A 14,261-nucleotide genomic window follows, 5' to 3' on the forward strand; every position below is an offset into this window, starting at 1 on the left:
TACTCAAACATTTAGACAGGAAATGTGTGGTATACACGATCAGACGGCGACCTTTCGAATGTACGAGTCTTGGAGCAACTCAAACAGCACTAATGCGCGTTTATTCATATGTAAAACACATCCGGATTGGTTTACTTTCTCGTATGTTTTCTTCCATTAATGATCCAATGGGTTGGAGAATATAAAGGCAATTTCAAAACAATGTCTTTTTTAAATTTTGAACCTTCAGATTCCAGTGCCGTTTAATCACATTCTAGCAGTAACAATCGGTTCCACACTCACACAAACACACACGACGCATTCGAAAGCGCATAGACACGCAAGACATAGAGAAGAAAAGTAGGGTTAAGGGATAGGAATATGCATACAACTATGGACATATGAGGGAAACGTGAATTTAAAAAAAAAAGTCAACTGAACTCAATATTTCTAAACAAATAAGCTCTCTTTTCTCTTTTAGTTCGGTAGTAATTAATAATAATAATAAATCACACATGTTTACTGTGCCGTTAAATTGACAAACGTCATAAATCTCGAAGGCTCTCTGTACAAGGAATCTAGGGAGAAATAACAAAAACATTTAAAATCAACCAGCAGTATAAGCATTACAACAAATAAAAAAAACAAAACTGTCGACTTTTCTCTAAATGATGTTTACTTTCCAGGAAACGTAAACAAAACCAACCATAAAAGAGATAAAGTATTACAGTAACATAACCAATAATGTGCAATACTTGGAACGGAAAAAGTAAACTCTCAACTCTCAATCCAAACGCGCAACTAACAGAAACTCGTCCTAAAATGACTAATCAACTAAAGGCTCCACCGGACGGAATCCTCAAAATAGTGGTAGGTAAGGGGGAAGGACAGGAGGGAATATATAAAGACAATACGAAAGTGAAGAAATAAGGAAAGATAGACAGAGAAAAAAGAGAGAAAGAGCGAGGGGAAGAGGAAAGAAAGTGCCGGTCGGTTTATTACTTACACCAGAAATGCGCTATAAAATGTATTAGGATCACTGTCGAGTGCCATCATTTTGCGGCTCGAGTGCATCGATGTTTGTGATGCAGCACCGGTTGACTCTTCCGGTGCACCGTGCACTTTGCGATCGCTGTTGTTTGCATGCGACGTGCCGCTGCTGGAACTGCCGCCGCCGCCGCCGCTGCCGCTGGTAGAGCTTGAAGCGGTGCTGGTGGCCTTGCAACTGCCGCCGCGTTGAGCCGTCGAGCGCGAATGGTGTACGGTCGTAGCCGACACGGACGTGCAATGCACGGTGGTACTACTAACCGCAGAGGTCGTCGTACTGCGCCTGATACCACCAGTGCCGGTGACACCCGGCTGCAACAAGGATGGCACGGGCAGCCGCATTCTAGCAGTGCCGCCCGCCATGGTCGACAGCACTGGCTGGCCAAAGATGTAGCAATGACTGCTGTGTGTGTAACCCATCAACGATTTTACCCACATGTGACCATAGTGGGCAGACACATCGTTTGGTTCAGATTCAGAAAGGACCCCCAAAAAACATACGGTCCCCATTGGTTATCCATTTTGCCGCCAGCATTGGTCAGGTCAGTAGAACGGTACGACACAGATCGTAGATGAAGGATGTGGTGTTTTTTGTTTCATATATATTTGTTTTTTTTTATTTACGAAATTCACATTGCATCACATGGTTGCGGCAAGTTAGCGAACAATGGTTATTGGTTTTGTTATTAGGTGAATTTGGAGGAATGTAATGCAATTTAGAGAAAAAAGAAGAAAAACAAGAAATCACTTATTCACTCTGTGAGCTTTGAGAAAATGCATTTCATACCACAAGCACACACATACTCATTCGTCAGGCACGCACAAACACAGCAATGGTAAATGTACACAGTACTCTGGGAGCATTGGGACAAGGATGACAACGTTAACCACACACCCCTTGACTAGCGTTAGTGTATCTCCAAGCTACGCACAACCAGGTTTGGGAAATGTACAATGATATTTCGATTCTGTATTGGAAGTAGTTTAACCGCTGCTCGAGCGAAGCTGCATTATCTGGGAGTAAGTCAAGCAATCCGATTGTTCTTTTTTTGTTGATTTATATAGATAATTTTCGAATTAAAAAGGCATAAACCTTACAAGGGGAAATGTGTTATTGGATGTGTAAACAATTACGCAAACTGAAACAACTGACTTTGCAAATGTTATTTAATTTGTGATAACTCTTGAAACTAGCAAGAAATTTGATGTAAAATCCTGATTTAATTCAAGGACATGAGGAATGTATTTTTATAGCAAATATCTTAGTAATTTATGCATTACTATGTGTGAAGATACGTTAACGCTTGATATATTTGGTATTCATCCCTAATGAGATATCGAATTCACGTGAGCATCAAGCATATTTGCGCGGATATATTCAAGCACATGTTGGCACAGTAAAATGGCTTGTTTAATTTCAAACACAGATGTATGATTAAAAGTGGGAAACCAATTCACATTAAGGGATTAACAAGTGTTTTGTATGCAGATAAAAATTCGTCGATGCAATTGGCATTTGATTTCTTACCCCTAAATACGTGTGCTACGGTTATAAAACAATTCGTTCTTGTAAATCATCTTCACCTATCTTTATCGGGTCTCTTCCTCCCTTCACCGAACAAAATAAACAGAAAAGTGTACACAAACGAAAACATAAAACCATTGCGTGTATGGTTTAGTGAAATAAATAGGTGGTAGGTGTTTGATGAAATTTGTACGTTTTTGGTGTGCGTGTATGTGAACGTTCGTGTAGTCGTGTGGGTGTACAATGTCAGCAAGGTGATGAGAAAAAAAGTTTTAAAGAAAGAGAGAGAGATAAAAAAGAACAAACACAAAACAACAAACAAATATTGAGATAAATAAGAAACTTATTGAATAAATATTGTAAAGAGTACAAAATGCTAACTACTTGTTGGTACAAGGAGGTAGGGTTTCGAAAACAGCTAAGCAGATAACATACATAGATATATTTGGAAACAACAGGAGAAAGAAGAGTAGAAGAGGAAAGATAAGAATAGGAAGGAATGTATGATGCTTCGGAACCTTGATTTCGCATCGTTATCCAACGCTTTTTGATAAACAGTAGGCCGAGAAATACAAGTACACCATTTCAGGTGCCGTCTTGCTTCCATTGCATTGAGCTCCAATATTTAATTCTAGATGTTGCGTTGAGATCGATCTACATGAAGTTATTGAGTTTACAAATGTGTAATGCTAATTTAAATGAAATTTAATACTGCGAAAGCGGAATTATTATTGTATATGAAATTCCCTCATGTTGTAATAAATGATTTAAAAGGTATCGATTAATTTTGTGTTTCTTCCAATTTCATAAAGCGGTCTGCGCTTTTTTGAAACAAACAAACTTTGAACTAGAATCTGGAACAGTAAACAATGGTTCTGATTCTGAATTCGTCAAATTGGAATTATACTACAATATCCGAAACGATCCTAGCGTCGGAAAAATGCAAACGGAAAATTGTGAACAAGATATAGATTGAAACATTGATGAATAGATAGAAACGATAGTAAACAGAGCAGAGAGCAAGAATAAGAAGAAGAGAGAGAACTTGGAAACAGAATTGTAGAACAGATTTATAGACAGAGCAAAGTACAATTCCGTTTCAGACAAGTAACAAGAGCGAAATAGATATAAGACTCAGAGAAAGTAAAAAGCATCAAGTAAGGTACAGTGAGGAGAAAGTAATGAGTGTGTATGTTCAATCGTTTAATTACCCTTGCGTATCTCCTCCTTCCTCAGCCACCAACAGTTCATACTCCTGCGCAGCGTATCGATCCCAGTCAGTAAGCTAAAAGGTCAAACACATGTTATTAGATGGCATTTCGATAGAATGTCATCGTGCTATTCTTACATCGTCGTTTTCGCGCTGTGCAAATGGATCACGCTGCTCGTGCTCCATATACTTCTCCAGATTGAAGAACGTGTCGAAGAAAATGGGCGTCATTTTGCATCGCTTTAGGTCGGCCAACGTTACACAGCCAGGAGTTGCTGGTTTTATCATATCAAGCATCTGGAAGCAAACGGGTACTCCTTAGCATATCGAACCAACTCCATCTACCACTCCCCAAACAAACACAAACCTGACACAGGCAGTCTTCAAAGGGTAGGGTTTCGATACCGAGCGATTCCATGCGATGCTGCTGCTCCTCGTAGAAGTACTCCAGCTCGTACATCGAGAGGACACCGTCACCGTCCACATCCATACAGCGGAACCAATACTCGATGGCAGTCGGGTGTGACTTATCCTCTTCCGCCAACAGGAACCACACGAAATCGGTGTACGACATTTTCGGACCGTTCGGACCCTGTATCATCGGATTGTTGTTTCCTCGCCGCGGACTTCGCGTAACGCAACCAGAGAAAATTCTCTCGATCATCCGCGATGACAGTGCTGCAATAGATACGCGCATACAAAAAAGGATGACATTTAGTACCTTCCAACAAGATGCGTTTCTATCCTTCATACCGTGATCATTATGTCGGGCCAGATCCTGCTGGTCAATGTAGAGATCATGATCGCGATCCAGCTCCCAAAATTTGCAATAGATGACGTAAAAGTGCTCGTAGCTGAAATACGCCATGATTTGATTGATGTCCTCCTCCTCCTCCAGCAACTGAATCACGTCCAGCAGGTTCGATTTGCGCAGCTCAGTGGTCGTGATCTTGCCCGTCCAGCTGCGGTTCACGTTGTAGAAGATGCGCGCTATCACGGTGTGCACGTAGCGGGAGTGAAACTCTGCTGCCTCCTTCAGGAATGCCAGCCCCGGGTGCGTATCGACGACATCCTGTATCAGTGGGGCAAAGTCCTCCGGCAAAATGTACGGTCGCGTGCGATCCCCCCGGGACATTATGAAGACAAACCGGGATGCCGCATCGTGGCAGAATGATGTCATTCTAAAACGAGAATGTGCATTTAATAACCACCGTCGCAAAATATGCAGTTCATTAATCGCTGCGAGGCTGCTCTTACTGTCGCCAGAAGTGCAGGAATTTGTCACCATCAACGGCACCGTTCGGGGTGAGCTGCGTGCACATGAACAGCGGCAGGCGCCAGTACTGTGGCACCTGGCACATCTGTACGATCACCTGGAAGTTGTCCCGCGTGCACTCGTAGTTTGGCAGCTTGTCGAAAACCTGCTCCAATCGCTGCATTGTAGTTTCCGTCGTGATCGTTGGCGGCGGTTTGCCATTGGGGAAATGGAATCTGCGAAAGGAAAGCGGAGGACGGAAATAACGTTTAGTAATGGTAATAGCGATGTAACACATGGCGTTAAGATGTATCTGCTAAAGTCGCATTTACTGCCGCCACCAGACACATCGAAAGACTGTCGCACTGTAATTGCATTGGGAGCCGTGCCAAAACGACAGCCAACTATCACACTAACAAAAAAAACGATTCATTCACAAACCATCACGACCTCGCGACGAATTAGTCAAGGAAAATGTCTGTGTGTATGAAAGATTTAATTTAGAAAAAAAATCGCATTTCTTTTCCAATCTCTTCTATTTCAAATCCACATGGACAGTAGATTAACAGCAAATAAATTCATTTTCGTCTACAAAAAAGACATACGCCATAACAACGCCATAAAACATCAAACGATCACACACTCATAAAGCGTAAAGTGTGAATAATCATTGAAAATGCAGACACTCTCAAAGCGCTTGTTTGGCACATGTCGAGATCAACCGCGTTGATCTTTCCCCGTGCAAAGCGGCGGTGCGATGCGCCGCGACAATAACCCACAACAGCTCACTCTACGCCACTAACAGCGCGTACTAACATCGCTTCTACTGCTCTTGGCTGCTCTCTCGCTCGCTTAAAATGATGCTTAATGATGCTTAATTTGGAACGCAAAGGGTCCCATTGTTGGCTCGTAAAATTTTTCCTCAGCCCGACAACAATGGCGCGACAGCATAGTTACACCGACCGAAAACCCCGGCAATGTGTACACATTGTGAAACGGGTAGGAAAAAAGAAAGTTCCGCCTCAATAGCATTGATGCCCAAAATATCCAATTCAATAACGGATGAGTGAGCCGCTTTGCTGTGAACCAAACTGAAGCACAAAGCAACACGACCGAATGTTTCGCCGTGCGTAACTGCTTAAGTAATTGCTTTGTTAGAAGCTAGTGCAAACAAATGGAAATTGTGAGATGAAGTATAGAATTGCTGTACATTAAATTTAAATGTTAACCAACAGTCTTCGAAGCAGAACAGAATCCGTTCAACTGCGGTTGTCATTCAGGACTAAAATGGGCTCTTCTTTAACCAATCGTAATCTCTCGAATACGGATGGCAAATTCAAAACATACGTAGGTACCGTCGATCATATCAAATTGCGTCTCGATGCGTCAACAGGTGTCAAGCCAAAGATACGAATACACATTTGAATGACACATTGAAAAAAAGTATTGTCCCAAAAAGTTCTGGAGAAGCAGCAACCAAGGCAAAACATACAACAACAACAAAACAACGTTTGGATCATTGAATTACAGCAATACTTCTCTCAAAAGCTCGTATTACTGGGAACGACGTACCGAAAAAAAAAACATTGAAAGCAGCTATGCTAAAGGCATGCGTTTGTTTGTTTTTTTCTTTCTTTTTCACTCGTACAGAATTTCATTCTTAACGCTAGAAGCAATAGCAGTAAGGTGGTACACGTACACCCCACGAAGTAAGAAGAGCTATTTACATTCACCATTCGGTCAGTGCGCGACGGGCTAAGTCACGGTCAGCCACTCACCAAAAATAATTAAAAGAAGAAAGTAACCACCCTGCCCTCCCTATCTCTATCTCTCTCTCTCTCTCTATCTATATCTCTCTTTCTCTCTATGCTGTTGGCGTTTCAGCAATCTTGCAAACTTGTCAGTGTTTTTCTTGCCGTGCTGCCGAGAGAGAGAAATAATTTCAAACACAAGGTGGCCGGACAGAACAATCCGCGCAGCATTTTCCCTCCTTTCGTCGTGCGTGTTTTTAAACATTTTTTTTTCTTGATGCGCCAGTGTACTTCATCATTCGGTGCGTTTGCACTAGACAGCCATCGTCATTCGCAGTTGGTGGACGGAATGTCCCCCGCCGTCAGAGCAATTGCGTTGGCGGTGTCAGTGATTGACATTTTTTGTTTCTTTCTTTACTTCAAATTGTCTCTCTTTCGCTTAGCGCCACTGAGTACCAGCAGCTACTTGCAGATACTTATCAGAATATATCTTATGTGGGCCTTTCGACGATAGGTTCAAGTACGGTTAAACGGATGAGCATGCTCACCACCATCATGTAAGCAAAATCCGCTGCACACGGAGGGTTTGTATTCGCTTGAGACACGTTTGTTGTGTCTTCTTAATGTTATTAATCTCAGCTTTTTATGCAAATAAAGGTAGTGTGTAGGTGTAGCACTCGAAAGCATCCATACAAGTTACCATGCTCCGATGCTGACACACCACCACCACATACACCATACTAGCGTATATGCAATAAAAAGTCGCGACAATTCTTTGAAGAAAAAACCCCATACGCAGCATCGAACGCCGAAAGATCAACAACGAATAGGGGATAAGAAACACTGGGGTAAGATACTTACTGCGGGATGTAGGGGGCTTTGGTCGAGTTTTTCAAATGTCGCTGCAGCGTTGTGTGGATGTTTGGTGGAATCAGCCGGTTGACAGGTTTTGACTGTGAAGTAAACGGTAGAGAAGAAAAGAAAGATATCAGTAACCAGGAAACACGTACTTTTCGTCACCCGAACCGACGTGAGTGTGTGTGTGTGTGTGTGCATTTTTTGTGTGCCGAGTGGGAGTGAATCAGAGAGAAAAAGGCTAAGAAAACCAAACCGCGATAAGTTCCACCCGAACAAGGATTCAATTAGTCGGTTCGGTCGGCTGAGAACGACAACAGTGATTTTGAGAGGTTGTCACCGGCTCAAACGCGCCCGAATGGCGCCACCCGCCAAACGTAAACGGAAAACACACAAGATAAACCAAATAGCGTCGCCCGTAGAGAGAAGAGCGACGAACCAAGAAGGTCGTAATTGACATCAAATATGACGCGATCGCGACGCTGAGTTTACCTTTTCGAAACACAATCATTCAAATGAAGAGTGGCGTGTTGCTTGATAGAGGGCAACGTCTCTTTGCAGTTATTTAATGCGCAAACAAAGATAGGTAACATACAGACACGCTACTAAACACGGTTTTTAGCACATTCAAACATTTTTATACCCATAATCGTAAGAAAAAATCAATTTTCATTAACACACACTTTTGCGGGGATCTAAATTTTTTCCGCTACTTTTCAACCACGGCACATTTCGTGGGTGGTCTTTTGCGCATTCCATCAGCAAGCGTTGGGTCCGTCCGCCCGTAGATCGGTTGCTTTAAATGGATAACATTTCAAAATACCGAACAAAGCATGTGGTTGCGAAAGAAAACTCAATTTCCTCCCATTTGGGACCGGCACATCTGTTCGATGGTGAGTTTAAGGGTGGGTAACACGCATTTCAGTAAAACTGTTCCATCGCGGTCTGCGCAAACTAGTTGGCTGAGTGTGTGAGAAGGTTGATTAGGTTTCTATTCGTTCGCCACTTGGGCAGTACATTTGACGTGGATCTATTTACTGATGTTTGCATCAATGCTATCAATTTCGTTCGATTATTCTGTTGATGCCATAAAGACAGATTTTGCCAAATTATAGGGTGACATCGTGGAATTGATAGACTTATTCGAGAGTCCCTGTATAGTGTTTTCTCTCACTGTGTACCTAACATATGAGTGTTTTTGACAGACGAACTTGTTTACTATTTATTGTGCTTAGTGTCAGTTTTCAAGTAAACTATAATGAAATCAAGTCGCGTGTTTTGCATTTGCAAGACTCGACAATCATTTAGATTAGGCAGAAACTGTATCATCTCAATTTAAGTCGATTATTTGTCTGCCACTCGACACGTCGACACTCCATAGAAAAAAAACTATTACTTTTACGGTGTGAAATATACCTCAACTGACCAAATTTTTGTTCGTTTCTTTCATTAAGAAGTATAAACTTTCAAGAGCAAGTGAAAAACAAGCTGTTCCAAAAAAACTTATAATAATAAAGTGTTTGTAGTGCTAATTTTTGAAACTTTTCCAGTATGTTCAATGTCTAAAATATTAATATTGGCTGAAAATCGGACCCTTTTTAACCAATAAAGTCAACAAATAATAGGCGAGTCAATCGATTAAATAGATGAAACTGACAAGTCAAACGAATCGCCTAACAACAAAAAAACAAACTCCTGAACTACATGGAAAACCACAACAATCAAATAACAATAAATCAATAATCATTTTACAAAGACATTTACCTTCATCTAAACAATCAAATTATAGACTCAACAAAGAAAAATGTTGTCCCTTACAGCAGCGTATCCTGTTTCCCGGAACACAACTCCCATCCGGACAACTTGCAACCTTCCAAAACATAAAATCTGCAACTGAAAACTAACATTCGTCAAATGCAGAACAAACCCCGCCGCCTGTCCGTGTCGATCATGCGTATCGAACCATAAACCGTATATACGAGAGCATGAATTGACGTCCCCGAAGGGTGGGTACTGTATGCACCAAATCCAAGAGGAGCCCAGCACTAAACATAAACAGCACGTTCGGAAGACCCATCAAGCGAACAGGGCAAGCTCGTGTGAGGATCATTTGCATACTTCGAATCGAAATTCCTGCTAAAAAAAAAACAAGAAAATTACAAAACAAACCAAGCGGCAACACATTCACGACTAAAAACAGAAGTTCAACAAACGGTTCGATGGACTTTCGGCTTGGTTGAATTAACGAACAGAGTGTGTTTCTTCTTAGCGCATATTTGTGGAGATGGATGGGCATCAATTTGTCGCTCTCGGGTCGGTTATGATTATGATCGCTAATGTGGATAATCACTTTCGCCGTATGATTCGCAACGAAGCGAGTCATTTTCTTCTGTCCAAAGATATGCAAATGGTGCTGAGTATTTTACACCAATAAAATAGAAATCTATGTATACAAGCATCTATTTCCTGCAACCGTGATATAAATTGCGCTCGGCAATGCCACACAACCGAAGGGTTGTTTATTTTGCAGGTCTTTTCGCTGGTAGTTCCTATTGCAGACAAGCTTTTTAAATTAAAGAAAAACATACTAAACAAAGCTAGTTAAAGCAAGCGGAACCGAATGATATCTAACGGCTGAACACACTCGCATAAGTCACATTTTAAATGCACCTGAAGTTGTAGCTGGCAGGTTTTTCCCGCCCTCGGTCAAGACCCAGCAAGGCTTGAAAAGACATTCAAATTGTATTTAAACGTATAAAAATACACCACCGAGTTGCGTGGTGGTGGTGGTGGTTGCGCACACATAAAACCGGCACCCCGCACATCATTCGTGCAGAACGCCCACTTCCTTTCGCCGTTGACGCGTAGCGCGTGACGTAACGAGGAAAACATACTGAGCATTAAATGTACACACACACACTGGCACAAACCAAAATAAAGGTATGCCACCCATCGGCTGTTCAGGGTGGCGGCACCACACCAGTTGGTCTTGTGATGGATCGCTTTCTACGCATTATCAACTCGTTACCCATGCGCAACACAGCATTAACACACAAAAAAATGTATCTCACATTCTTAAAGGGTGAACGATACTATAACAAACAATTCGATCTGTAATGCACAATGCCTTTCAGTTGTTTGCTTTTTCACCCTCCCCGTATGGAATGTTTATACCCTTCTGAATTTTTTAAACTATCCGCACCGCGGTTCGGATTACTCCTCGAAACGCAAGCAAACAAGTGGGTGGTGGTAGCTTGCGTATTCTCCAGTGGGCAGTTGCGTTGGCTGATATTTCGGTGTCACCCTGCTAATAAAATTTGCCTTCCCTCGACCGCCAGATGATGACAGTATCTTACCAAACGATCAAATCCGCTGCAGAGAAGCTAGCCCGAATATAAAACCTGTCATTTTGTTTTATTTGATCACGTTAACTCTTTCCGAGCATCCGTCGAGCAGAAGATTAGAAGAGTTTGTGCAACTCACGCTACGCTGGGGCTACGATATAAATCATATTCTTGAAAATGTTCGAACATTACGATTGGACTACGCTCAAAATAGAAGTGTTAAAAACGGTAGCCCTGTACCCACTTTTCCGCAAGGTCTTTTATGTTGAGCTAGCCATAGAACATTAATCGCCATTTCTGTTCAACAAACTTTTCAGCTAAGAACTGAAAAAATAAATAAAAAAGGCAATCACAGATTTTTTCTTCCTAGAGTAGCTTTTAATACTTGCAGCAAGTACACAAATCAAAGCAGGATTATCTATCACAGCTCAAACAACAAGTCAAAGCAAAGCCCTAATGTATTTTTGCCCCGTTCGTTTGCGATGGAATTGCAACCATTCCTTTCCATTCCATTCCATTCCCGTTGCAACCATTCCACTTCCGTCGCACTCCTCCACATTAACGCAATTCGCACGAACCATCGTAAAAATATTTGAAAATTCATTAGTCATACCAATTTTGTGCTAACTGCGGCTAACCTATTACTGCATTGGCCAAAGGCTAATATATCAATGCAATAGTAAAACATTCCCACCCACGATTGTGTTAATGAGTCCTACCCTTACTACACCGCACGATCATTACCGGTGGCAATAAAATTTACCCTTCCATTACCCCCTTCACTGGAGTCAGTAGTAGCCGAATGGAGCATAAAACAATTAATACCGATAATTTATATCCCACAACAACAATACGATGTACTATTATTATTCGATTTAATCTCACGATCATCACCAGATTTGCCTCGTGCTTTGCGCTACTGCCCATAACGACACACATACGAGACACACAGTAGCACCGCCGGCAATTACTATACCGATATGTACGGTCAGTGAATGTTCTTACCTTCGCGGCTGTCTGTATTGTGCGGTAGAGCATACACTACCAGCCGGCATGGCTAGTTTCACGATGAAGGTACCAAACAACAATTTTCACACAGTGCACCCTCTCTCTAATAGAAGCGATGTAAAAACAGCGACAAACACGAGAAACTCGCCACCAGGCACGAGTTGCTGTTGTAGTAGTAGTGGTAGTAGTAGATGTAGTTTGGGGCTATAAATACTACCGATACCGATACTAGTATAAACCACCCTCTCCTTAGGTGTCCCATACACGTTAACAGCCCGATTATTGAGCAGAGCTGCTTTTAATAGTATGCGCCCCTATCGTGTCTGCGCGGCGAACGACACAAAAACACGGTAAACGGATCATTTAAGGCCAGCCAGCACGCCAAGGCTCGAAAATCAGATTGAATCTATCCAAATTATATACCCTGCTGCAACAGACCGTGCGCACCCAGCAACAGCCAGATATGGTTTCGCATGCATTTTCGCCCCATTGCATCTCCAAGCCTTCTGCGCGAGGGTTGGCAAAGCTTTAGCGCTTTCCTCCCTTTCCTTCCAAAAGCCTTCAGATACAGGCTTGGCCCTACCCATAAAAACCGCACATAAGCCACCAAACAACAACAACAAACAACCAGACCAGTCAACACGACTCGTTGCATCGTGACGAATATGACGAAGGCGTCGTAATTGCATAGTTTTCCGGTTCATCTAAGGTACGGTGCGGCATACATCATGCAACCTCGCTGCAAGCAGTGAATGTATCCACACACACACACACCACACACCACGCCAACCAGAATCTAGCGATCGTGTCAGATCAGATCCAACCGCCAAGCGGCCAGCAACGCGTAGAAATAAACTACTACAAAAACCACGAATCACTAACTCAAATCTTCTACACTGTCTGTGCCGCTGGCCGACCGGCAAACCGTACGCAAAGTAAACCTTTCTCGCGGCGTAGGGTGTACCTCGGGGGGGGGGCTCAAAGCGTCAAGTGAAGATAGAGGTGTGTCACATCGCACTGCTCACGAAAAAAGGGGCGCAAGTTTAAGTTTTACGACTAACTGCTGGCACACTAAAACGGTTACGTCGGTATATGAATCTCGCCTTTATAGCCAGCGGCCACTTGGAACTCTGTTTTTTTTAAGCGAAGGCTCATCAAACGATTGTGCAAGTGAATATAAAACTTTACAGCACCACTTGGCGGCGGCTTCCGAGACATTACCTCCTCTCGCATACACGGCTGCCACACCTTGATGGAGTCTGTTTTCTTGGTTGATTTGTTTCTATTTGAGAGCGAGAGGAAATTACCGTACCAAAACTTTAACTGGCGACCCTAAGTACAAATGGTTCATGTCATGATGGCGCGTTTTCTCTGTACATCTCACAGTGGAAAACTGCATCAGCATCAATTCTATGAAGAACTTCTTACTTCTGTTTAATGGACTGACTTTTTGTGTGATTTGATTTATTCAAGCAGTGTAATGAGTACTTTGTAGGATCATCCGGATAGGAATAGAGCACAGTTGTCTAGCAGAAGCGCACATCTTTCGTAAACTTATCCTTCTGTGGACTATCTGATACCATGTGATACTTGAAACCACACATTACCTAGCTACATACAATCAATCTTCACTTAAAATTCCATCATCCAGTGAACCGTAGCTCGTTTTTGTCATTTTCAAAAGAAGACAAAAAATCAATCAGCTTCCAACGTCTGGTCACATTACACACATGACTGTCACCGCAACCATAGCTAACGCGCCCGCTGTCAAGCGTCGTCAAACGTGCGGCAACGTGTCAAGAATCAACCAAGCGCAACCAAGTCCCTAATTTATGATCGGCACTACTTTAATGATCTGTCAACCTATGATTTTTATGTTGCCATCCAGCTGCTTTTTTCTTACTAGCATCATTGCGCTCAATGTCACAGGCACAGGCCACAATTTGGGGATTGCTTCCCTTGGAGTAAAGATTACGTGAAACCTCTAAACCAATTTTGGCCGTTTATACAGTTTACATCAGCATGAAACTGATGCGCACGAAAGAGCGGTCGCTTAATTCGTAGCATCACGCCTATCCGTCTGTACGTCTGGCAATTGCCACCTACGCGAGAAAGAAATCCCCCTCCGAAGCATTGCATCTTAGCGCAATGAGCTGTCGCGACCATTTTACTGTTTAATTTCCTGCCCCCAAAACTCGCTCGCTCGTCAACAGAGGGGCAAAAACACTGACAGGGGTGGCGTTTCGCGTGGCAGTGCGTGTGGCACTGGCAGACTGAACGATTCAAA

The 14,261-nt window shown here is 42.6% G+C and overlaps 1 protein-coding gene across 25 annotated transcripts in view; it reads right to left on the bottom strand.

Moving 5' to 3' along the window:
* Window positions 1–14,261, bottom strand: part of LOC120950293 (uncharacterized) — a 58,332-nt gene that overhangs the window by 6,713 nt on the left and 37,358 nt on the right. For 18 of the 25 annotated variants that reach the window (XM_040368213.2, XM_049606819.1, XM_049606821.1 and 15 more), the window contains 7 exons: window positions 7,629–7,720; window positions 5,019–5,252; window positions 4,515–4,942; window positions 4,129–4,439; window positions 3,900–4,058; window positions 3,763–3,836; window positions 986–1,429 (listed from right to left, as the gene is read on the bottom strand). In XM_040368213.2, the coding sequence (XP_040224147.2) occupies window positions 986–1,429; window positions 3,763–3,836; window positions 3,900–4,058; window positions 4,129–4,439; window positions 4,515–4,942; window positions 5,019–5,252; window positions 7,629–7,720 (1,742 nt within the window). Of the gene's footprint in view, window positions 1–985; window positions 1,430–2,554; window positions 2,636–3,762; window positions 3,837–3,899; window positions 4,059–4,128; window positions 4,440–4,514; window positions 4,943–5,018; window positions 5,253–7,628; window positions 7,721–14,261 lie in introns of all 25 variants that reach the window. The other 7 variants (XR_007452076.1, XR_007452078.1, XR_007452077.1 and 4 more) reach the window with 3 other exon arrangements.

Source organism: Anopheles coluzzii, chromosome 2, assembly GCF_943734685.1.
Source record: "Anopheles coluzzii chromosome 2, AcolN3, whole genome shotgun sequence".
NCBI lineage: Eukaryota > Metazoa > Arthropoda > Insecta > Diptera > Culicidae > Anopheles > Anopheles coluzzii.